At 34.2% G+C, this 26,292-nt stretch overlaps 1 protein-coding gene across 4 annotated transcripts in view; it reads left to right on the top strand.

The window, feature by feature from the left end:
* The window catches only part of ANKRD13C (ankyrin repeat domain 13C), an 88,319-nt gene that overhangs the window by 11,288 nt on the left and 50,739 nt on the right, over positions 1–26,292 (top strand). For all 4 annotated transcript variants that reach the window (XM_014867259.3, XM_070486583.1, XM_070486582.1 and 1 more), the window contains exons 2-3: positions 13,199–13,240; positions 21,249–21,353. In XM_014867259.3, coding sequence (XP_014722745.1) covers positions 13,199–13,240; positions 21,249–21,353 — 147 coding nt within the window. The remainder of the gene's footprint in view (positions 1–13,198; positions 13,241–21,248; positions 21,354–26,292) is intronic.

Raw genomic sequence — 26,292 nt, 5'->3', positions numbered from 1 at the left:
TTAGATCTCATTTTGAACCTCATCTCTTTAGACATATGTTCCTGACTGAAGTATCAAAAAGTACATCTCCTTTTATTATTTTCAATATTAGCCTTTTATTATTCTTTTTAACACCTATCACAACCTATTTTGTTTCCTTTTATATTTCTTTTGCTCTTTTTTATGAATATAAGATCCACGATGGCAGGAATTATTTCTGGTTTGCTAATGATTGAATCTCTAGTGTCCAGTACTATGCCTGGTAATTCCGTGGTAAATATTTGTTGAGTGAAAATGAATGGATTTTACTTCTGGGTAAAATGTTGGAGAAATAACAGAATCTATGAACTTCTAACTTTACATTAAAATACAATAATGACACTATGATCAAGTAAACTAGATTATGAAAGAAACTTTTAATAACTAATATGATGTGATTATATGTAGAAATTATATTGGTGGTTGACAGGTGTTCTATCCTGGAACCAATGCAATATGACATGATTAGACCCCTTACTGATTAGAGCAGGGGTCTACAAACATTTAATTAAAGGACAAGGTAGTAAATATTATAGCTTATGAGCCATACCATCTGTTGCATGAAAATAGCCATAAACAGTTCATAAACAATCAGCATGTGGCTGTGTTCCAGTAAAACTTTATGTCACGTCCCTGAATTAGAGGATGAGAAAGTTTCTAATATGAGAAACGTGGCAGGAGTAAGTTTGTGCCCTTCAGCAAGCCTACCCCTTCCTTTTGTCTTCATTTATTGCTATCAAAAAAGATAAAGCTATTTCTAGTACCTTGTTTTGAATAGAGAAATTCACACCAAAGAAGGAAGTGGGCAAGAAAACTTATTTTAGTCCAGAGCTGGACTAACCTGGGTGGTGGTGGTTAAGGCAAAATAAGAAGTCCAGTAAAAAGGCTTTATAAGGAAGACTTTTTGCTCTTAAAATTGCTAGGAGCATGAATAAATTTTTACTGCAATCCTAACAAGCTTACTTATCCCCCACTTCTCTTATCTTTTATTTATTTATTTTTTAAACAGCTTTATTGCAGTATAATTCATACGCCATACAACTGAACCATTTAAAGTATACGATTAAGTGGTTTTTGGTATATTCACAGTTGTGCAACCATCACCACAATCTATTTGAGAACATTTTCATCACTCTAAAAATAAACCCTCCACCCTTTAGCTTTCATTCCCTAGTCCCCCTATTTCCCCCAGCCCTAGACAACGACTACTCTATTTGCTCTCTTAGTAGATTTGATTATTCTAGGCATTTCATATAAATGGAATCATACAGTCTGTGGTTTTTGTGCCTGGCTTCTTTCACTTAGCATTGTTTTCAAGGTGCATTCGTGTTGTAGCATGTATCAGTACTTCATTGTGTTTTGTTGCCAAATAATATTCCATGCGTGCGTGGGCTTACCTCATTTTATTTGTACATTCATCAATTAATGGGCATATGAGTTGTTTCTACTTTTTGGCTATTATGAATAATGCTGCTATGAACACTTGTATGTAAGTTTTTGTGTGGACATGTTTTCATTTTCTTGGGTATATATCTTTTGCTGGGTCATGTGGTACCTCTATGTTTACCATTTTGAGGAACTGCTGAACTGTTTTTCAGAGTGGCTGCACTATTTTACTTTCCCAACAGCAATGTTTGGGGATTCCAGTTTCTCCTTCTTGTCAATACTTGTTATTATCTGTTTCTTTGATTATACCAGTCCTAGTGAGTATAAAGTGGTGTCTCATTGTGGTTTTGATTTGTATTTCCTTTATGGCTAATGATTTTGAGCATCTTTTCATGTGCTTATTGGCCATTTGTATATCTTCATTGGAGAAATGGCTATTCAGATCCTTTCCATTTTTAAATTGGGTTGTCTTTTTAATATTTAATTGAAAGAGTTCTTTGTATATTCTGGATACAAGACCCTTATCAAATATATGACTTGCAAAATATTTTCTTTCTCTGTGGGTTGTCTTTTCACTTTCTTGACGCCATCCTTTGCAGCACAAAATATTTTAATTTTGATGAAGTCCAATTTACTTTTGCTTTTTTTGCTGTGATGTTGGTATATCTGAGAAACCATTACCTAATCCAAGTTCGCAAAGATTTACTCCTTTGGTTTTTTTCTAAGAGTTTTCTAGTTTTAGCTCTTACGTTTAGGTCTATGATCTATTTTGAATTAATTTTTGTGTATGGTGTGTTTGGTCCATTGATAGATATGTCTATCCTTATGCAAATACATAGTGTATTGATTAATGTGGTTTTGTAGTAAGTTTTGAAATTGCGAAGTGTGAATCATCCAACTTTGTTCTTTTTCAAGATTGTTTTGGATATTCTGGGGCCTTTGAATTTTTACGTGAATTTTAGGATCACCTTGTCAATTTCTGTAAAAAAGCCAGCTGGGATTTTGATGGAGGTTGCATTGACTTTATAGACTAATTTGGGGAGTATTGTCATCTTAACAATATTTAATTCATAAATTTGGGATTTTTTAGGTATTATTTAATTTCTTTCAATAATGGTTTGTAGTTTTCAGAGTGTAAGTCTTGCAGTGTTCTTCTTATCTTTGATTTCTCTGCAGCAACTCCTCAGTCCCTCAGCTCTTTGATTCTCTTTGTATTATCTAGAATATTAGAATAGAGTTTCATAGGAAAGTGCTTGAGTATCAGCTTGTTTGTTTAGCTTCAGAGTTTAGAGAAGGTTTCTTTTATTCATCCTCTTTAATGAACTGAGAGGAAACTAAGGGCAATCTGCTTGTCCTTTCCCATACCAGATTGGAAAAAAATCTTCATTCCAGGATGAATGAGGAGGGAAAAAAAGTCCATCTGAGGATCTTTGAAAAAATTTGTTATAAAAGAATCATAAGTATCTTGAAGATACCATTAAGAATACTGTAAAAAAGTAGAAGGAAAGTTTAGAAAATAATTGCTTTGTTTTTCAGTAAGAGATGAAAACAGTTTGCTCTCCAAACAACGGTTTTCTAAAACTGTTATATGATGATGTGAAGAAAACAGGCCAAAATAAGAAGATCCTATGGAATTTTAAAAAATGTAGTCAATTCATTGAAAATCTAAATTAAATGCAGTAAAGTCTTGGTATTATAGAAAATTGAATGCATGATGACAAAATTCATTTGAAAACCAAGACTGTAGAGGAAAAGGAGAAAAATTAAAAGAATTAAGGACAAGCTATAAGTATAGAGAATACCTCTATATATTTCATTTTATGAATAATATGTATTTACAGAGAATAAAACAAAATAAGTGGATCAGAGACAATACTCAAAGCTATAAATGAAGAAGAAAATATTTTTGATCTAGAATTAGTTCTGATTCCAAAGTTAGAGAGAGCTCATAATGTGTTCCAGGGAAAATTAATGGAAAGAGATTCTGCATATCTTGGTCATATTTTAAAATTTAATGAGGAATCCTACACATACACAAGTGAAAAGCACAGGTTACTATTGAACAAATGAATATCACTTTGGCTTCAGACCTCTCAAATGTTAGAAGGTACTTGTTACACTGTCTTCCAACTGTAGACTTCCTTCTGGCCTGATAGTCATTTTTGAAAGCAATAGTCATTTTCTAGAAAATAGAACAATTGCCATGATATCATTCCTGAAAAATATTATTCAAAGAAGTATCACAGATCATAAGAGATGAATTTAAATGGCTAACCCAAGAAAGGAGAATTTATGTCAGAAAAGGACTGATAATGAACATTGAAACCAGTTAAATTTACCATTGATAAGTCTAATAATTATAGTAAATATGATTATGATCTTGTGAGCAAATTTCCAGAAAAACCTTTTGTTTCAAATTTTGAAAGACATGTGTTCTATAAAGGATAAGGAAAAGGTTAATAACTACTAATTAAATCAGTGAAACAAAAATGGAGATAGAGGAGAAATGTAAAGTACAGGCTTCCTCATTTTTCGTAAAAGGGAATCAAAAGTGTGGTTTATTTTTTTACTTTGTTAGGTATATGTGATTTTAAAAATGCTTTCTAAAAAGTGTTAGTTTGCTACAAATAGAATTTAAAATATATCTTTTTACAGTCTATGTTATTGCAGAAGATAAATTTTAAAAGACCAAATAAAAAAGACAGACTAGAAAAGCAAAGCAAAAGCACTTAAAAAATAGAAATCTCCCAAAGTATGATTATGGCAAATAAAGCTTTATATTCCCATATTGTATTGGTAGTGATTCTTGTAGTTATAATTGATAGAAACTCACTGCAAACTAACTTAAGCTGACAGGTATTTATTGTTTCATATAACTGAAAATGGTAGCCTGGGAGCCAATATTGGGCATGAGTGTATCTGGACCTCCTACAGTATTGTCAGAATATTTTTTTTCCTACAATCTCTTAGCTCTGCTGTTATGTAGAATTTCATTCTTTCTTATTGCAATTGGGCTTTATCTGTGTCAGAGTGTTTCAAACTCTGCACTTGACATTTTGTGTTGGATAATTCTTTCTGGTGGGAACCTGTCCTGTGCATTGTGAGATATTTAGCAGCATCCGTGGGCTCTATCCTCTAGATGCCATTAGTACCCCTACCCCCAATTTTGACAACCAAATGGCCAAATCTTCCCTAGGGGATAAAATTGCCCCTGATTGAGAACTACTGATCTATGTGGTAGAGAATATACAGCCCCTTACTCAAAACCTTAAAGCATTGTGGTTCTAATGGCAATAAACAGTGTTCCCCACCAGCTCAAGTACAAAAAAAAAAAAAAAAAAAAGAAAATTGCAGAAAAGAACCTTGACCAAAGTGGGAATTGTGCTCTTCCCTGAAGCAGTATTCTAGTTAGGTATCAGACTGGTTGGGGTTGGAGTCATGTGCCCTCCCTGGTTCATGTACTTAAGGTATGGGATTTGTTGCTAAGAGAAAGGAGCATGGAAAAAAATTCCAAAAATAACTATGACATCTACTAAAAGGGAAGGAAAGGACTCTCACAGACATACCTGAAAGAGAATGGTAAAAAATAGAAATTTTATTGTTGAGTTAATGGTAAATAAAAATATGAATAGTAAGATTAATTGCTGATAAAATTGAATTGAGATAAAAATGATTTAAAAATGCTAAGAGAATAATTATATTTTGATAGGAGTTATGATCATTAGTGCTAATAAAATTTTTGCATCTTTTGCCTTAACAGTATCAAAGAATAAAAAGCAAAGTATTACAAATATGGAGAAATTTAACAATAAAAATTGAAGTAGAATTTCTGCATCTAATAATGATGGACTAGATAATTAGGACTAATCTTCTTTAGTAACAAGCAAGAATAAAATACCTTAAAGGCATTGGAGATCTAACAAGGTAGGAAGGAATTACTGGGCCAAGATCTGGCAGAATATGGAAATCCAAAGATATGAGCCTAACACTTTAGGTTGTTTTGCCCCAGTAGCTTTTGTGAACCCGGAAGAAGTAGTTAAGATGATGAGCTTTTGACAGCCTCACTGAACTAAGAGAACAAAAGATGGCAGTTTGGTCCTGCTGAGTATGGGCTATCTCTTAAACATGCTGCTTTTGGGGCTGAGATCTTTAAGAGCTGCACCTTAGGAATAGGGTGAACCGAAAGTTAGTCAGCTCTGATACAGGCTGAAGCATAAGCTGTGAGTCATTTGTGAGGGCCAGAAGAAAATATCATTCCCTGGATTAGTTGATCTTGGAGTCTAGTACTCTCAGACACATGTCAGAAGCACTTGAAAGTCTCTGGAGGATTTGTTTGTTAGGCTTCAAAATTTTTATGTAAAGAGTTAATTAAAGGGGCTGGCCCTGTGGCTGAGTGGTTAAGTTCATGCGCTCCACTTCAGTATCCCAGGGTTTCGCTGGTTTGGATCCTGGGTGCTGACATGGCATCGCTCATCAGGCCATGCTGAGGCAGTGTCCCACATGCCACAACTGGAGGGCCCCACAACTAAAAATACACAACTATGTACCAGGTGGCTTTGGGGAGAAAAAAGGAAAAGTAAAATCTTAAAAAAAAAAAAGAATTAATTAAATACCATGTCCATGTCCATCATATAATTGAAGATGGACCAGCCTTATAAGGAAACTGGACAACATGAATGAGAATCAGGGAGAAATAATATGAAAAACAGACCCATCAGAGGGTCATTTATTATAATTATTAGACAAAAACTTTAAATAACAATGTTTATTGTGTTCTTGGGGGATAAGAGACAAGGTTGAATATTTTAGCAGAGAACTGGAAACTATAAAAATTGAAATCACATATTTGAAAAAGAACTAAATAGAATTCTCAAGTGGAAAAATATAATAACATTAAAAACTAAATAAATGGGTTTAATAACAATTTAAACTCCAAAGAAGACAGAACTCATGATCTTGGAAATAGATCAGAAGAAAATATACTGAAAAATGGAAACAGAAAGAAATAAAAAGTGTAAGAGAAGTTCTATATTAGTTGAACCCCAGAGAGAGGGCTAAAGCAATATTTGGAGAGAGAATTGCTGAGAGTTTTCCAAAATCGATGAAAAACACCAATTCAGAGATTCAAGAAGTCCAACCCAAGGAGAATAAAAAAAGGAACCTGCATTGGAGTGAATTGGCTGAAAAATAAAATCAAAAAAACTTAAATGCAGCCAGAAAAGAAAAGTCACATTACTTTCAAAGGAGCAGTAGAAAGTCCTATAGCTGACTTCTCAACAAAAAAGGAAACCATAAGACCACATAGAATGCTGAAGAAAATAACAGCCAATCAAGCATTATATACCCAGTACAATATCCTTCAAGACTGAAGTTGAATAGATATTTATAAACAAAAACCTGAGAGAATTCATTTATCAGATTGTCATTAAAAAATACTGAAGGATATGCTTCAGATAGAAGAAAAATGATTCTGATGGAAGGTTAGAAATGAAGACAGGGATGAAGAGCAACAAAAATGGTAAATAAACCTAAATGAATATTGACTCTGTAAGGTGAAAATAAAAAACTTACAGGACTAGATAACAGTAGCATGTAAGTCTGGATGAAGGGAGTGAAGTTAGTTTTCCAAGGTCATTGCATTTCTCTGAAGAGGGGTAATGTACCATTTAACATTAGACTTTGATAAATCAAATATGTACATTGTGAACTGTAGAGCAGTGCTGTCTAATAGAAATAAAATGCAAGCCACCAATGTAACTGCAAATCTTCTAAGCCAAATAAAGAAAATAAAAAGAAGTAATTTAATTTTAATAATACATTTTATTTATATCTTCTATCCCACAAACGAAAAAACAAAATAGAATAATGAAAATAATTAGTCTAGAAGAAGGTAAGAAAGATGAGAAAAAGGAGCATAGAACCAGCAGGACAAATAGAAAACACAAAGCAGGATGGTAGCTTTAAACTCCAATATATCAGGAAGTATAACATATGAAACTAAATTAAGTGCTCCAGGGAAAAAACAAATACTGGTGTATTGTATGAAGTCACAGTCAGCTGCATGCAGTTAGAAACATCTAAAATGCAAAAATGTCTGAAAGTTGAAAGTGAAAGGATTGAAAAATATATTCCATGCAAATATCAATCCAAAAAAAGTTGGTATAGTTGTATTAACATCATAATAAGTTCTAAACCAGTAAACATTATCTGAGATAAAGAGAGATGCCTCATAATGAAAAATTCAATGAATTAAGAAAATATAAAGATTTGATTTGTTACCACCTCTTTTATAATTTTTCCTGAGTTACAACATTCCATCAGAATTCATTTTCTCCCTCTGAGCTTCTGTAGAATTGTGTGACTTTATAATGAAACTTAATAATGCACCCTAGTCATCTGCATCTGTTATACAGAGTTGTAGGCCCCTAAAGAGCAAAGATAGTTTTATTCATTTTTGTATTACTCCTGGTGCATAAAAAATTCTTCAATAGGGGTCTAATGAATAGCTGAATTACATTGAACCAGTTCCTCAATAAAAGTTTATACATTAAAAAAAATTTGATTTGTACTTAATATCATAGCCAGAAAATATATCAAGGAAAAACTGCTAGACCTACAAGAAGATATTAAAAAAACTCCAATTATAGTGGTAAATTTTGCAATTCCTCTTTCTGTAACAAGAATCTGACCAAAAAACCCAGTAAGGATATAAAAGACAGGAACAACACAACAAACCAGATCTAGTAAATTTATGTGAAATGGTGCATACAACAACTTCAGGATACATGCTCTTTCAAAGATATGGAAAGCATTTACAAAAACTGACCAGACTTGATCATAAGGCAAATGAATCTGAACATGTTTCAGAGGATTGAAATTATGCTGTTTGTTCTCAGATCACAATGTAATTAAGCTAGAAATTATTAATAAAGAGGTAAAGATTGTGGCTGGCCCCATGGCATAGTGGTTAAAGTTCAGTGCACTCCACTTTGGTGACCCAGGTTCGCAGTTTCGGATCCAGGGTGCAGACCTACACCACTCATCACTCATGCTGTGGTGGCGACTCACATACAAAATAGAGGAAGATTGGCACAGATGTTAGCTCAGGGCCAGTCCTCCTCAGCAAAAAAAATTAAAAAAATAAAAAAAAAATAAAGATGTATCAGGAAAAAGATTGAAAAATCATCTAACAATCCATTTCAAGAAATTAGAAAAAGAACAACTTAATTTGCTTAATTTCCCAATTTGAGTGTATTTTATCCAAATAAATATAAGAAAGGAGATAATGAAAGAGCAAGAGTTACTGAATTGGAAAAACAAACGTTAAGTAGCAACATGCCAAAACTTTGTTCTTTAAAAAGATGCATAAGATTAATAAACCTCCGACTGATAAAAAGAAAAAGAGGAAACATAGATAATAAATATGGATGAAAAGTGGGGCATCTCTGTAAATTCTAATATCATTAATAAATTATTAAAGGCTATTGTGAACAAAATGTATGCCAATAAATGACAATTTAAATAATGACAGAATCCTAGAAAAATTCACTTTGTCAAAATGAACACAAAAAGGAATTAGAAAACATAACTGTTCTTGGCATTATTTAAAGGCAGTATATCCATAATGAAAATGTTCACTCAAAAGAAACTCCAGGGTTAGATAGTTTTACAAGTGTATTATTCGAAATGTTTAGGAAAAGTAACACCAAAACCTTTCCAATTGCATTTACCTGATGATAAAACATTTGAGTTTGCAACCCTTGCCTAAGGTAATTCCTGTTGCATTTTAATTATCAGGTTTTGGTAACTATTGATATTATTAAGGTTTTGAATCTCTCCGCCCATTTCATCCATCCCCCACCTATCATCTCTGGCAACCACCAGTGTGTTCCCTTATCTCTGACCTTGGTTTTGGTTTTTTTTTTTTGGATTCCTCATGTTAGCAAGAGCCTATGGTATTTGTCTTTGTCTGTCTGACTTATTTTACTTAGTGCAGTGCTCTCAAAGTCCATCCATGTTGTTGCAAATGGCAAGATTTCATTTTTTTATGGCTGTATAATTTTCCATTGTATATATACTACATTTTCTTTATCCATTCATCCATTGATGGACATTTGGGTGGTGTTCATATCTTGGCTATTGTAACACTGCAGTGAACATGGGGGTGCATATATCTTTTCTAGTTAGTATTTTTGTTTTCTTTGGATAAATACCCAGAAGTGGAATTGCTGGATCATATGGCAGTTTTATTTTTAATTATTTTTGTTGTGTGTGGGGAAGCTTGGCCCTAAGCTAACATCTGTGCCAATCTTCCTGTATTTTATGTGCGATGCCACCACAGCGTGGCTTGGCCAGTGGTGCTACGTCTGCGCCCGGGATCTGAGCCTGCAAACCTGGGCTGCGGAAGCAAAGTGCGCGAATTTAACCACTCCACCGCCATGCCGGCCCCCTATTTTTAACTTTTTGAGTAACCTCCATACTGTTTTCCATAGTGGCTGCATCACTTTGCATTCCCACCAACAGTGCACAAGGGTTCCCTTTTCTCCACATCCTCACCAGCATTTGTTATCGCATGTCCTTTTGATAATAGCCATTCTAACAGGTGTGAGGTGATATCTCATTGTCGTTTTAGTTTGCATTTGTCTGATGATTAGTGATGTCGAGCATCTTTTGATGTACCTCTTGGCCATCTGTATGTCTTCTTTGGAAATATATCTATTCTGATCCTCTGCCCATCTTTTAATTGGATTGCTTGTTTTTTTTCTATTTAGTTATGTGAGTTCTTTATATATTTTGGATATTAAGCTTTTGTAAGATATATTATTTGCAAATATTTTCTCCTGTTCTGTAGGTTGCCTTTTCATTTTGTTGATGGTTTCCTTTGCTGTGCAGAAGCTTTTAGTTTGATGTAGTCCCACTTGTTTATTTTTGCTTTTAGTGTCAGATTCAAAAATCATTGCCAAGACTGATATCTAGGAGCCTATGTTTTCTTCTAAGACTTTTATGGTTTCTGGTCTTAAGTTCAAGTCTTTAATCCATTTTGAGTTAATTTTTGTGTATAGTGTAAGAGACTGGTCCAGTTTCATTCTTTTTTGTGTGGCTGTCCGTTTTCCCAACACCATTTAGTGAAGAGACTGTCATTTCCCTGTTGTATATTCTTGGCTCCGTTGTCATAAACTAATTGATGATATATACATGGGTTTATTTCTGAGCTCTCTATTCTATTCCATTTATTTATATTTTTATGCCAATACCGTACTGTTCTGTTACTATAGCTTTGTAATACAATTTGAAATCAGGAAGTGTGATGCCTCCGTCTTTGTTCTTTCTCAAGATTGCTTTGGCTACTTGAGGTCTTACAAGTGGATTTCTTTTACCTTGTATTAAGCTGAAGATTTTGAAGGCACTGAATAGTGTATTAACCTGACCCACAGATGGTTCAAATCTGATATCAGTGGATGACTAAGTTTAAAATTGTTCTTAAGCATTTTCATGTAGTGTTTGACCTAAACATGGTGTTAGTCAATAGTAGAAAAATTGTGCCTTACTGAGATTTCCTTATCCAGAAAAGTCAGTTGAAAGTCCCTAACCTTATAGTATTTTTTTGTGTGTGTATGTTGGGGGGGAAATAGAAAAATCACTGATGTAGTTTTGTTTTTTAGAGTTTTTCTTTTGTTTCTTTATGAGGTAGGTTTATGATCTCAACATGAGAAGATAGAGAAATCAGTTTTACTAACTTCATATTTTTATATATTTGCAGTGAAAAATACTTTCCTTCACTGCATGTTCCGTATTGAACTAGCAGTCAACAATGCTTTTCTAAAACCAAAATACTTTTTTCATTTGCCTTGTCATTTTTATTCTTACCCATGTAAATTTTTTTTAACATTATGACATAATATTTTGAGAAGATAGCTCACTGAAAGGTGTGAAATTTGGGGAAGATCGAAGTCTGTCTTTTTGGAAAATAGCTTATACTGATAACTTGGCAACTATTGAAACTTCTTAAGTAGTATTATGAGCATAGCCTCTTTTCTGGGGACATGCTTCAATGTATGATTATCATCAGTGTATTATAGTGGTTTCCGTATTTTAATTAGGATGAGTTCTGAGGTGTGAAAACCAGGGAGTATATTGCTTAGTCACTAATGGAAATTTGTCCTTCAAATTGTTATTTCTGAAAAACATAATGTGAATTATGTCCGCAAATCTGTTTTTTTTTTTATTCCTAATGGTTAACACCAAGAGATTTACTGTAATCCAGGAATTTTTTGGTAAAATTACTTATAGAGAAAATTTAAATTTAGTGAATTTATTTGTCTTCAAAATTTTGCACAAAATATCATTTTGCTCTCTGCCAACAATTCCGGTTCTATTCTGCCTATTGAGCAAAAGATGTGTGCATGTATGTTTTAATCATCTTGGCAGGTTTTGTCAAACTAAGAGTTTGGGGTAGATCTTATACAAATTTTTTAGAAAAAGTAATCATCTTATTTTATCCTGTATATTATTTCTTGATAAGTGTGTAGCTCATTTTATTGGCAAAAATTGTTCATATGGTGACTTCTGTAAATATGCTAATATCTGAAAAACAGTATACATAAATCTTATTTAGTAATTTTACTTTCAAATAGTACTATAGGTTTGCTTTCTTTTCTAATAAGAGGTTTATAGGCTATAAATGTGGCTTGGGGTATCATTTTGAAGTTAAATTAATCCTTCTATAACATCAGCTATAGGATATAGTCCAAACTCATTAGCACAGCCTACAGATCCTCATTAATTTGTCTTTTGCTCATCTGTCCAATTTCATTATTTGCTGTTGTCCTACAAGCTAAACTTTACCCCCACTAGTCATAAGCATTTTTGTTTGTTTCCCAAGTATAAATTGTTCTTACATTTGATGTAATTCGGGGGAGTTTTTTTTTTCTTTTAATAATATATATATTTTTTAAAGATTTAATTTTTTTCCTTTTTTCTCCCCAAACCCCCCTGGTACATAGTTGTATATTCTTCGTTGTGGGTCCTTCTAGTTGTGGCATGTGGGATGCTGCCTCACCGTGGTTTGATGAGCGGTGCCATGTCCGTGCCCAGGATTCGAACCAATGAAACCCTGGGCCGCCTGCAGCGGAGCGTGCGAACTTAACCACTTGGCCACGGGGCCAGCCCCGGGGAGAGTTTTTTTTTTAACATGAAATACTAGTCAGCGTTACTTTGTTTGACTACAGATTTCTAACCCATTCTTCAAGACTCATTTCAGTGTGATCTGTCTTCAATATTTAACTCTCTGCACAGGCAAAATGAGGTGTTCTGCCTTGTGTGCCCTTCTGTACTATCTGTACTCCCTGCTATTCTGATAAATAATAATAACAATTATTTATTTTCACCTCAGTCTCCAGCAGAAGACTTCTGAACAATTTGAGGACTGGTATTGAGTCTTATTGATATTTATCCTTAAGGATCAGTCCATAGTAGGTGATTAAATTGTTTGTTGAATGAACGAAGAATGATGTGATAGAGAAGTTAACAGCCCAGGAATCTGTGAAGTCTGTTTGGAGAAGAAATCCCAAAAGCAAACTGGGTATCTTTTTCTTTGCGGGGGTGGGGAGGCATAGGATACATTGTGTTTAGAAACCATGGCATCCTCTGACTTTGAATTTGCTGTATAAGCAGGATCATTTGCATTCACGTTATTTTTGCTTAAAATCTATCAGTGAAATTTCTAAAGGAGCTAAAACCACTTTTGAATAAGTTTTCCTATGTTTTCCACTAATTTAATTTTTTTCTATTTTAGGAAACACTCCTTTACATCTTGCTGTGATGTTAGGAAATAAAGGTTAGTAAATTTTTTTTGTTGTTTAACTTCACAAATGTATTGTCTGCTTAAAAATTTTAAGATGAATTTTGTCTTTTGAGTTTTTAAAAATTGATCTGTTTATTTTATTTTCTAACTGAGCTTAGGATTCAGTATATTAAAAATAACAAATATTTTCTGATTTCCATAGCACTTTTTTCAAAAGAGGTAATGGAAATCCTGTACTAACCTTTGTGTCTTTTGAAACTGTTTCTTTTCCTCACTTGGTTATTTTATCAGGCAAGTATTTATAATTTCAGGAGACTCTTATTTCCAAGTATTAAAGTTTATTAATTATTGTAATACTTTTAATATTCAAAGAATTTTATAAGATTCTTTAATATGGGCTATTTTGAATATCTAAACTCATAAGTCTAGCTTTTTGTATGGTAGATTGTAACAATGTGGTACTTTTTTTTCCTTTAATTTAAAAAGAAACAACTCATAGACAGGTGATTTAAAGGATCTACTTTTTAAGGCTATCCCTAGATGCAATAAAATCTTAGTTATGTGGATTCCTGGTAATCCTGGAAGTGAAGATTCCAGACAGCTGATTGGCAACTTTTTAAGCTCTAGACTTTAAATTTTAGATGTGTTTGATAAAAATATTTTAAAAACGTATACTCCTGAATTTTTAAACAGGCTAATGAATTTTTGTTAATACTTTTCTTTCTGATCATCTGGAAGTATCATTATGTACATCCGTTATTGTCATACAGTGTAATGTAGCTGTTTGTATAAACATTTGATCTGAATGTATGGTTAAGTGAAGCATATGATCTGCATGATAATTTAATTTTGATTTTAATTCTGTATAAATTGGTGACTCAAATCTTTCTTTGTTTAGTTATGCTATTTTTTTCCTTCTTGTAAGGAACACACTCACTCAAATAACCTCTAAATAAAGAGAGATTTATTAAGAACCTACACTGTAGAAACTCAAGATATGGGGACAAACTACATCTCAAGAAGAGCAGTAACCAAGACAATTTGGGGGATCAGCCATTCTCCTTCTTTCCTTCCCTTCTCCTTCCCACTTTCCCTCCCCCCGTCTATCTGTCTGTCTGTCTGTCTATCTATCTATCTATCTATCTGTCATCTGTTTATCTCTTATGGTGTGTCTGCTGTTCTTTATATATATGTAATGTTCTCCCATTTCTTGATTGATTTTTCTCTGTTTACTGAAATTGAGCATGACCCCAAATAACTGTTCTAGGGTCCTAAATCTTCATGACTTTCTGGTTTGAGTCATCACCACCAGCTAGTTCAGTTTCTTAGGTTCCTAAATTTCTGAGCAAAAAGTTTGATTGGTCTAGTTCGTCTCAAGCCAAGCCACAGTGATGAGTGACTGGCGAGCTCATGAATTATCTTTGGGATGTGTATTTACTTCTGTGAAATTATCTTTAGCCAGGGTGGCTTGGGGTGAGAGCTGGCAGTAGGAGAGGGAATCAGGTATACAGAGGAAGAATGTTTAGTTCAGCAGGACTATGGATAGGGCAAGCCATGATAGTTGTCTCTAGTTTAGTTACCTTGGTGAAAATATATCAGATGTAGTTGGCTAAATTTGACCAATAAAAACTTATGCTTTTTGTCAAAGAACATTGGATCAGAACTTTAGAAAATAACTGAAATGTATCGATCATTTACAATGTGCTAGATGCTTTTTTTAGTGCTTTATACATATATACTCATTTAACACAGCAACCATGTAATGAAGATATGATTATCCCCATTTTACAGATGAAAAAGGCTCTGAGAAGTTAAGCAATTTTCCTAGAGTACAGTAGCAGAGTTTTACTTGAGTTTAGAGTATCTGGCTCTGTAGCCTGGATTCCTAACCATTACGCTGAACTGCCTTGCTCTCTTTTCACTGAGAAGCATTCAAAAAGGATATGGTCTATATCAAAGTAGCTATCATGCAGTATGGTTCCCTCCTGTTTTCATGGCAGACATTGTTAATTTGATGCCAAGTGTGATTGCTGTTTTAAATTTAGCACTTTAATAGTAAATATGGATTTACAGGATTTGAATATGAGATGAAATATATCTACCATCCCAAGTCTAGGTGTTCTAATTTTAATTGGAGGTGTTGTGTATTGTTATGCTTCATCACAGGCTTATATCAGCTTGTCCAAAATGTGTTTCACAGAACATTAGTTTCATGGGATATTGATAAGTATTTAGAGGAAAATAGTTTCCTTTTTCCAGGTCAAATAGATTTGGAGAATAGGGAGTTAATACATATTAAGCAGTTTTCTTTATTGTGCACCTTCTTAGAACTTCCATATGCTAATATGCAGGGACAAGCGTTGGATATAGAGTTATTGTTCCCCACAGTTATTTGGTGTTTGCTCTTTTTTCACAAGTATCTTGAGAGACTAGAGTTCTGTGGAACATATTTTGGGAAACACTTGGTTAGATGATTCAGAATCTGCAAATAATGTCAATATTTGCTCTTTCTGAGTCTTTTTCATGTAGAGTAGGTACAGCCATTAATATACTGATGCATTTCCATTTTTCCAGTTGTTTACTCTGTTTTGCTTTTTTCTTTATGGCCTTTTAATATTTTTGATGTTTGGTTGCACAAGAGTGAGATTAAAATGTGTAGTGGAATATAAAACATCTACTTTATACTTAATTCTGTAAATTAATTTTACATTATACCATTGTTCAGTCCGTGCCTCTCTATTCTCTTTTATCTCCTCCTTTAGAGACATACTATACCTTTAGTAATTTTATTGTAGAAGTGCACTTTCTGTGTGTATACTTGTTTGTAAACATAGTAAAAATTCCCAGGGCATTCAAATAATATTTGTAGATTGAGTTAAAGAGAGATACCCTAGGACTTTCACACTTTTATTTACTTCTTTTCTCTAACTCATCTTAACCTACTGAATAACCTTATTTTTTTACTTTTGAAGTCTGATTTTTTTCTGAATTTCTGGAACCATTGACCATCTTGGCCATGTTGGCTGGGAAGTTTTTGGACCATGGATTTGAGTTGAAATGGAGAAGAAGATTATACTTAAAAAAAGTTCAGGAATCTTTAGGAGATGAAATGGAAAACTAGTCTTTAATTCTTATCCTTTTAGAAAGACATCAGAGAAAGGTTCTTCAGACCAGTTGCTGAACCTTTTAATTTATTCTTGGTCTTTTCTAGATCTACAAGTTTTTATTTTTCCCACGAAATAACTCTAGGATTAGTAAGATTTTTCACTTTCATAAAGGTCTCTCTGGATGTTCTGTTTTGTTCCCAACTGTCCTGTTTATCCCATCCACTCTCTTTATATTTTATCACTTTTATAGCTCTTGCTTATTTGTATGTGATTTCTGTTTCTCATGATTTCATTTTGTCCAGACTCTTCAAGTCCTAAGTTCTTTGTGGCACATTTATACATTCTTTAAGCCTTCGTGCCTGGTTGTTAACTCCGTGGTTTTTTTATTATTCATTATTGAAATCACTGAGAGAAGGCATTTGATTGATCTGGTTCTTTTTTTTTTTTTTTAACACATATGAAAATATGTCATAGGTCATTGGCATATCTATGATAATCTGACTTTTTGTTGGTTGCTCATTACTACATCAGTTGAGTTGTGATTGGTGAGTGAAAGATTCAGGAGAGTCTGTGGATTAGAAAACAGTTGACATGTCTAGCATGTATATAAATTATACCAATCCTATACCTTAGTTTACACAATTGTGATATTGCTTTTGATACTGTTGTGCAATGTGTTTTTTATTTTTGTTTTTTTGGGTTTTTTGCTGAAGAAGATTCACCCTGAGCTAAGATCTGTTGCCAGCCTTGCTCTTCTGTTTGAGGAAGAGTAACACTGAACTAACGTCTGTGCCAGTCTTCCTCTATTTTGTATTTGGGTTGCCACCAAAGCATGGCTGCCCATGAGTCCTGTAGGTCTGTGCCCTGGAACTGAACCTGGGCCAGTGAAGCAGAACACACCAAACTTAACCACTACACCATGGGGCTGGCACTGCAACTTGCTTTTTAACATTTTAAATTAAAATGTTTTCTTTAATGATTTTTAGATTATTAATGCATGCTTGTTGAAACAATTGAAATAACACAGTACGAACATGTATAAAAGCGTCATCTGTCCTACTTCTTTTTCTGATATAATTAACATTAATAGCCTAGTGGGTATCCTTGGACACCTTCCTCCTTACTTATAACACAGGGGCTTAGTTTGTTTTTACTAATGTTGAGGACTACGTACAGTACTTTGCCATATTTTTCTTTTCACTTGAAAGTTTATCGTGAAATACTTTTGCAAGTCTGTAGATACATATCCATGTTTATGTTCCCCTAACTTCTTTCTGTATGTATACATACACACATATTTACATAAAACCCCATGGTAGGTTTCTTGAGGGGAGGGTGCAATATGTTTTTCTTTCTTTCTTTCTTTTTTTAAGATTTTATTCTTTTCCTTTTTCTCCCCCAAAGCCCCCTGGTACATAGTTGTATATTCTTCGTTGTGGGTCCTTCTAGTTGTGGCATGTGGGACGCTGCCTCAGCGTGGTTTGATGAGCAGTGCATGTCCGTGCCCAGGATTCGAACCAACGAAACAACTGGGCCGCCTGCAGTGGAGTGCGCGAACTTAACCACTCGGTCACGGGGCCAGCCCCTTTCTTTCTTTTTTTTTTAAATTCTTTTTAGCTGATCTCTCTGTCATCTTCTCTCCTTATTAACCCCTTCTCCCGATAAACATGGTAACCCATGTTAATAACCTCCTGGATATTCTTCCATACTTTTCTCCATGCTTATTATTATAGTATACAGATATGTGTATATGTATCTAAACACACACTCATATATGTAGTTTTTTAGTTCTTCTTAAAAAATGAGATCATAATACACTTCTATGTTGAGCAGATATATTATATCATTTAGCAGTACAATGTGGACATTCCATTAAGTCTGTTGAGATGGCTTAAATTCATTCCTTTTTTTTTAAATTGATTTTTTCATTCTTTTTTTTCTTTCAGCACTTTATTATGAAAAGTTTGAAAGTTTCAAATATAGGAAAACTGAAAGATTGTCACAATCAATATTCAAAAACTCTCCACCTAGGTTCAATAATTGTTAACATTTTATCATATTTGCTTTATCTTTATCTTAGTGTTTTACATATATTTTTTATGTACCATTTGAAAATTAGAAATAGATGTTGTGACATTTTACCACCAAATACTTCAGCATGCATCTCCAAGAATAAGGACATTCTCCTTCTTAACCACAATATGATTATCACACCTAAGAAAATTAATAATATTGTTATAATAGGTGATATCTAATCCATATTTAATTTTTTCCAGGTGTTCCAAAAATATTTTTATATGTCTTTCATATATAACCAAGACCCAGTTGAGGTTCACTGATTTATTTTGGTTGTCATGTCTCTTTATTATAACTTAGAAAAGTTTGCCCACCTTTTTTTCGTTCCTTTGTACTTGACTTTTTTTATTTTTATTGTTTTTTTTTTTTTTTGAGGAAGATTAGCCCTGAGCTAACTGCTGCCAATCCTCCTCTTTTTGCTGAGGAAGACTGGCCCTAAGCTAACATCCATGCCCATCTTCCTCTCCTTTATATGTGGGATGCCTACCACAGCATGGCGTACCAAGTTGTGCCATGTCCGCACCCGGGATCTGAACCGGCGAACCCCAGGCCGCCAAAGCAGAACGTGCGAACTTAACTGCTGCGCCACTAGGCTGGCCCCTGTACCTGACTTTTTGAAGAGTCTTGCCCAGTTAACTTGTAGAATGTCCCCCATCTTGGATTTGCCTGATTATTTTCTCATGATGTCATTTAACTTGTTCCTTATCCTCTGTCTTTTCTGTGAGTTGAAAATTAGCTATAGATGCTTGATCAGATTCAGGTTAAACATTTCTGGAAAGAATACTACATAGGTGATGTTATGAACTTTATATTGTATTACATTAGGAAGTACAATGTTAAGTTACCCCAGTATTAATGCTGCTAAGTTTGATGACTTGTTTAAGATGATGATCTCCATGTATCTCCACTGTAAAGGAACATTTTTCTCTTTATAATTAGTAAGTAATCTTGGGATGATCCTTTGCGTTCATGTGAATATTCTCTTTTGCAGCACATAGCCTTTTACCTGTCGGCTTTAGCATTCATTGAGGACCTTTGCCTAAATCAGTTATTACATTGGGGTGGTACTATGCTGATTTTCTAATTTTATCCTTCTACATTTCTTCTGTCATTCTTCTATGTCTACATTCTTCTCCATTTCTTAACTGGTTTTCTTCTGTAAAAAAGAAATCATTGCCCTCTTTTATTTTTGGATTGTCATCATGGGCCTATCTATTATTTTTTGTTTAATGTGTTATAGCTAGTCATTATTCTTTCTGATGCTCAGTTTCCCATGTTTGGCCATAGCTGACCATTTAAACTGGCTCCTTTATCTTTTTAACATGACTCTTTTCTTAAAAAATGGTTGCATATTACTCCAGTGATGTAGATGTATCATTCTTTAGTCAGTCATTCCCTTATGAAGGATATCCACGTAGTTTCCAGTATATTTGCCATTATTAAACAATGCTAAAATAAACATTCTTGTACATATATTTTTATATGCTGCCAGCAGACTTTCTTAAACACCTCTGTGAAACTTCTTCTGTATTTATTTTACTTTATTCTGAAAATTTCCTGCTAGTATAGGTAGATATTCCTTCTATTACTAGGAATAGTGCTAAAGAAGGGCCATCCTTCCTCGACCTCAGCTCACCTGCATTACACTGTCGTAACACCCTTATTTCCTTCAGAGCACTTACCAGCATTATCTGATTTTTTTTACTTATTAGTTTACTTATTATCTTCTAACAAAGGATGTAAGCTCTCTGATAGCAATACCCTAACTTTCTTCTTACTGCTTATTTCTAAGTACTACATAGTATAAATGTAGTAAGATTATATCTTCCTACATTTCTAAGTACCAGGATCTAGTACTTAGAAATGGCATATAATAAGCACTTGGTCAATATTTGGTGAATGATTGAATGAATGATGAGTCTCAGTTTTGAATATTTTTTGCCTGTTAATATATTTTTTATTTTGAATTAAAAAAAAAATTTCCTCAAGGGGCTAGCCCAGTGGTGCAGAGGTTAAGTTCGCACGTTCTGCTTCGGCAGCCCAGGGTTCACTGTTTGGGATCTTGGGGGCAGACCCAGGCACTGCTTGTCAAGCCATGCTGTAGCAGGCGTCCCACATATAAAGAAGAGGAAGATGGGCACAGATGTTAGCTCAAGGCCAGTCTTCCTCAGCAAAAAAGAGGAAGATTGGCAGCAGCTCAGGGCTAATCTTCCTTAAAAAAAAAAAGAAAAGAAAAAATATTTCCTCAACTTATAGAAGGGTCTATACCTTAGACTTCTTTCAGTTACTAGAAAGACTGTCCAGATTTTTCCTTGTAATCGTAAACAGGTTTTTGACCCTTTTGGGTGTTTTTCTGAACTAAAGGAATTGTAAAATTTGAAAAATAAGGGTTTATGGAACCATTACTGATACTTTTTGGAAACGCATTTTTTTTTTTCCTGAAATAAATAATGAACTCTCCATTTGCCATTACAGACATACAAATCTTCTTTTGGGTCTTATTAGATAGTAGATATTTTGATGTAAACTACCCTTGAGGTTCTTGGGTTATCTTTTAGAATATGGAGACATTCTCAAAATCCTCTTAGGGTGGATTATTAGGGAAGATGATGCTTTCTTTGCAGAGAGACCCAGTTTATTCTTTGGTAATAGAATGGATACTTCTTGAATCTGAGGATCTGAAATAACATGGCTTAGATACATAGGAATTTAAAAAATTATTTAGTTCTCCATAGTACAGTATTTATTTCATAGATCTGTTTACATTAATTTGGTTTTTTGAATTTCTACATGATTTTTATATTTAGAGATTCTAAAAATTGCATGATGTTTCATATTATTACCACTTTATGTTTCAGAATGTGCCCATTTACTTTTGGCTCACAATGCTCCAGTAAAGGTGAAAAATGCTCAGGGATGGAGCCCGCTGGCGGAAGCCATCAGCTATGGAGATAGACAGATGAGTAAGCAATATAAACACTGTTGTTGAGATATATTCTAAAAGTATGAAATGATGCATTTGAAATATTTTTCATTTAGTGTAACTTTCCATACTTTGAAGTTTGCAGCTATTTATAAATTTATATATGAATTACTCATGACATAGGAGCTTGAATATTGGGTAGTACACAAAAAGAATTGAGGTATCATGTTTAAAAGTGTGTTGTTTATTATTTTTTCTCCTTTTACAGCATTCTGCCCTGCTGATGTTCTTCAATTGTTTTAAACATTCAGAATGAAGGACTTTCTAAAAATGTTGAGACCTAACTGTCCTTTCTGACAACTGCTTAATTATTTGGCACATTAATTGAAACTGAAAATAATCAGTGTGTTATAAGTTATCTATCTGATTTAATTGCTAGATATAGGCTTTGCTGGAAGCGAGGAACAAGTCTGTCTCTATTTTGTTTTAGTCTTTAAATGAGAATTTCCCAAAGATGTCACATGCTTTTTCACAATATCAGAGTGTTCAGTTATTCCAGTCTCCCTCCTCCTACCCTGAATTTTTCTTTTTCAACTTCATATACGGGTCTTATTTTTGTTAAGCACATCTCAATAGTTGAAAAATTTATAAAACTTAAATCTGGATGAATGAGAATATTATCTTTCTGGTAATAGTATCTTTTTAAAATTTGAAGCTGAAAGTTATCAATTAAATCTAGTTTTGTAGAAGGAACAATAAAAATTTTTGGCAGTTTTATTAAAGAAATGTATAATGTTGAAGACTGCCAGGATGTTACATGGATTTAGTCTTACTTGTTTGTTAATTTTTTGGTGAGGAAGGTTGTCCCTGAGCTAACATCTGTTGCCAGTCTTCCTCTTTTTGTTTGAGGAAGATTGTCGCTGAGCTAATGTCTGTGCCCGTCTTCCTCTAGTTTGTATGTGGGACGCCACCACAGCATGGCTTGATGAGTCCACACTGGGATCTGAACTGGAGAACCCTGGGCTGCCGAAGCGTAGCGTGTGAACTTAACCACTACGCCACTGGGCTGGCCCCAGATTTAGTCTTATTTGATGCTAAGTTTTGGGCTCTTATGGGCTCTTTCTTATGTTTTAGCTTTGTATGTAATCTACATATTACATCTTTGTGGACTTTCTGAATACCTTGGGTAACTTTTAATGGTGAAGTTACATTTGAGCTTAAGATTTAATGTGAGATGAAATTGTGATATTTTCACAACTATATGAGTAGTTATAGTTTTTGTTATTGAGAGTTGTTCCTAATGGACAAACATCAAGAGACCCTTATGAGAAAAGAAACCATACTTTCTAGAATTATTTCAAGGAAAAGATAAAAATATACAGATCTAGGAAACTGAGAAAGGATTAAAATTTAGTTTCAGCAACTGGTCTGAAGGAACTTTCTCTGATGTTTCTAACCTATTAGTAGAGTGGAGAGATCAGGTGGGCTGCTCGGTTTCTGACCCACACTAAAATTTATGTGACTTTCAAGTATTATTTTATTTAGAATTGGTGAATATTTACTGAGTCCTTACTATAAAGCATATGTATATAGTAAGATGTGGAGAATGAAGACATGGGCTCTGCCATTTAGGAATTCATAATCTATTGGAAAGACCAAGAAACAGAGTTTTCTTGAAAAATCTATTACTGGATATTTAGCAATAAATTTTAATGTACAAGAGTGAGGCCCATAGTAGTTGAGATCTGTTTTTAAAGTGATTTTCTTCTATAGAGTGATGTCTTAAATGCACATTCTGAATAGTATCCCATTGCCAATCGTTACATAATTATTTATCATAATTGTTCAGTGCTTATATTTTTACTACTTCGTATCACATGAAACAGAAATATTTAACTACTAACTTAAAGGATAATTATTTCAACAACTCTTATGGTATATACTTAGAAATATTAATGTGAATGTATTTATAATGGTGTTAAACATGTCTACACTTTGAAATTATTTTCAGTACTATGATTTAAGTTTTTGATTGTTTAACTCGTGTTACATTACAATTTTCTGGGCGTAGAAAATTACTTTTTTTGAAAACTCAGAGATAATCTAATATTATAAATTATTAGTGAAAACTTTGACCTGTTTGTTATCTTTGGTCTGATTTCTGCTGATGTTTTTGTGCTACAGAACCATGAGAGTCTGCTAAACTACTTGTCAGACTATTTAGAATTATTTCACTTTAAAATTAATAGATTTCAAGATTATGTTGCTTTTCTGCCTTACAGTGATCACCTGGTGAACAGTGATCAGTCTATGCCAGTATCAGGGGGAGATATGGGTATAACATAAAAGCTTTTCCCAGCTCATCCCTCTCACCCTGGTCCCCAGCTTTCCTCTGATCTGGATGGCTCTAGTTTCTTATCCACACTGAGACCTAGCTCTCTTTTGTCTTTCCAGCAGTTGCTCATAGTTTGTAGAGATTTACGTTAAGAATATTTACATTATGCTAGTTCTAGAAATTCTATCAGCCTCTATCTAATTTTTGTAGCATATCAAAAGTTAGTTTGGTGGGAAAGAGATGGCAGTCCATGTTGGTATGCAGTCTTATCAGGAGCTGGCAGTCTTCTTCATTTGGGTTTCAACTTTCTATTTCTTTCTGAGAGAAGCCTTTCCTCAACTCCTGGAGTTGATTAAATTTCCTTCTTATGCATTTTCAAAGCAGTCCACTTGTTTCCTTTGCAGTACTCAGCACACTTCTAATTAATTGTTCAATGTCTGTTCCCTACTCTGTATCCTGATGATATAAGCTTTGTGAGAACTCAAGTCATGTACAGGTTATCTTATTCATCCTTTTATCTCTGGCTCCTACAACAGTGCCTGGTACATACGTTTGCTCGATGAATTAATGAAGATATGAATAAAACTGCAAAGAAAATTTGAGACTAAGCAAGAACTAAAATTTTTCTGAGAAGTATTGTATTAGGATTTTTATTTATCATAGCTCTTTTGAGTTGCTGAAAACTTAGAATATTTTTTCTTATAAGAAAGTATGACTGGGGCCGGCCCGGTGGTCTAGTGGTTAAGTTCACGTACTCCACTTTGGTGGTCTGGGGTTCACTGGTTCGGATCCTGGATGTGGACCTACACGCTGCTCATTAAGCCGTGCTGAGGTGGCGTCCCACATAGAGGAACTCAAAGGACCTACAACTAGGATATACAACTATGTACTGGGGCTTTGGGGAGAAAAAAAAAGAGGAAGATTTGCAACAGATGTTAGCTCAGGGCCAGCCTTCTTCACACACATACACACAAAAAGAATTAAAAAAAAAAAGAAGAAAGTATGACATTCATTGTAGAAAATTGGGAAATTATTGAGAAAAAATAAGAAAATAATTTCACTTAGAGATAGTCACTGTTAATATTTTGTTATATTTTCTTTTAGTTTCCTTTTCTGGTTATATTACTGTCCTATTTAAACCCTTTAAAAAAATTCCTATTCTTCGAATGAAGACCAAAATCTTTAACTTGGTTTATAAAGACCCAGTATGATATTGTAACTTTTTCCATCTCCATTCTTACCTTGTTCTTTCCACGTCTTTCTGTGTGTCACTCTGCCTGCCTCTCAGTTTCTCATACTCACACACCCTACCCCTTCTGCTCCAGCTCCTTATAATTCTTCAGCTCAAGGACGAGGAGGCCTTCTCTGCCCATATGCTATGTCAGAACTCTACCTGTTACTCCCTTTAGGCAGGAAGCTTCTTTAGGACAGGGATTGTCTGTTTGTCTTCTAAATACTTACCAGATGCATCAGAAACATAGTAGGGAATGTGCCATTAGCTCTGACATTGAGGAACTCAACCTGGTTTGGGGAGAGAGACCAATGAATTCTGCAGCATTCCAGAGTGTTTACAAAATACTTGAATGAAACAGATGAGGGAGAAAATAATTCTGTTTTTGGTGAGGTGTTTGGTTTTTTGAGCTGAGTCTCAAAGGATTTTAGGAGTTAATAAAGTAGGTAAAAACATTCTAGCTTATGGGAGCAGGATGTGTGGAAATGTGAAAAACAACAAAGCATATTTTAGAGAAGAATGTACATTTCATTGTGCTCCCTAAATGAGACTATGTGGCAAACATGTGCGAAGGTGTGAAGAGTAGTTTTGGGAGATGAAATTGTAATGGTAAAGGGGCCACACTGAGATCTGCTTTATGTGCTATTCAAGGTTTTAATCTCAATCTCCAGTCATTGCAAAACCCCAGAAGACTTCAAAGCAGGGATTGACATTATTTGGTAAGCCTGAAGACTTAATTGAATAGGTAGGCAAGAAATTTTTAGGAAAAAAATCTTTAGAACAAATGTGGTAAGCTTGACTTACAGAAAAGATAGTGTGTTTAGAGAAGTAAGGGATAGATTAGAAAGATAAAGAATTGACGGTGGTTGATTATCTTTTAGATATGGGTACTCATAGAAGGATTCAGAGTAACTCCAAGGTCTCTATCCTGGATTGATGGTGATCTCATTAATTAATTTATGGACAGACTGTAGGCAGAAGAACAGTACAGGATTTAATTAATTTGGTGTTACACATTTGAGTTTATCTGTGGTATATTCAGGGAGAACTGTCCAAGTAAAAAGTGGGAAATAATTAGACTGAAGCATGGAAAGGAAGTGGAGGGCAGAAGATACAGATTAAGTAATATTTGGAGCAATAGAGTGTGGTTCCAAAAGCTTTAGGCACAACACACTGAAAACTTTAAAAGTACTTTATATGGGGGGCGGGCCCAGTAGCGTAGTAGTTAAGTTTGTGTGCTCTGCTTCAGTGGCCTAGAGTTTGCAGGTTCGGATCCAGGGTGTGGACCGATGCACCACTCATCAAGCTATGTTGTGGGGGCATCCCACATACAAACTAGAGAAAGATTGCCACAGATGTTAGCTCAGGGCCAAACTTCCTCACCAGAAAAAAAAAAAACATGCTTTATATGGG

Source organism: Equus asinus, chromosome 16, assembly GCF_041296235.1.
Source record: "Equus asinus isolate D_3611 breed Donkey chromosome 16, EquAss-T2T_v2, whole genome shotgun sequence".
NCBI lineage: Eukaryota > Metazoa > Chordata > Mammalia > Perissodactyla > Equidae > Equus > Equus asinus.
This window is presented reverse-complemented; position numbering and strand designations above follow the sequence as displayed.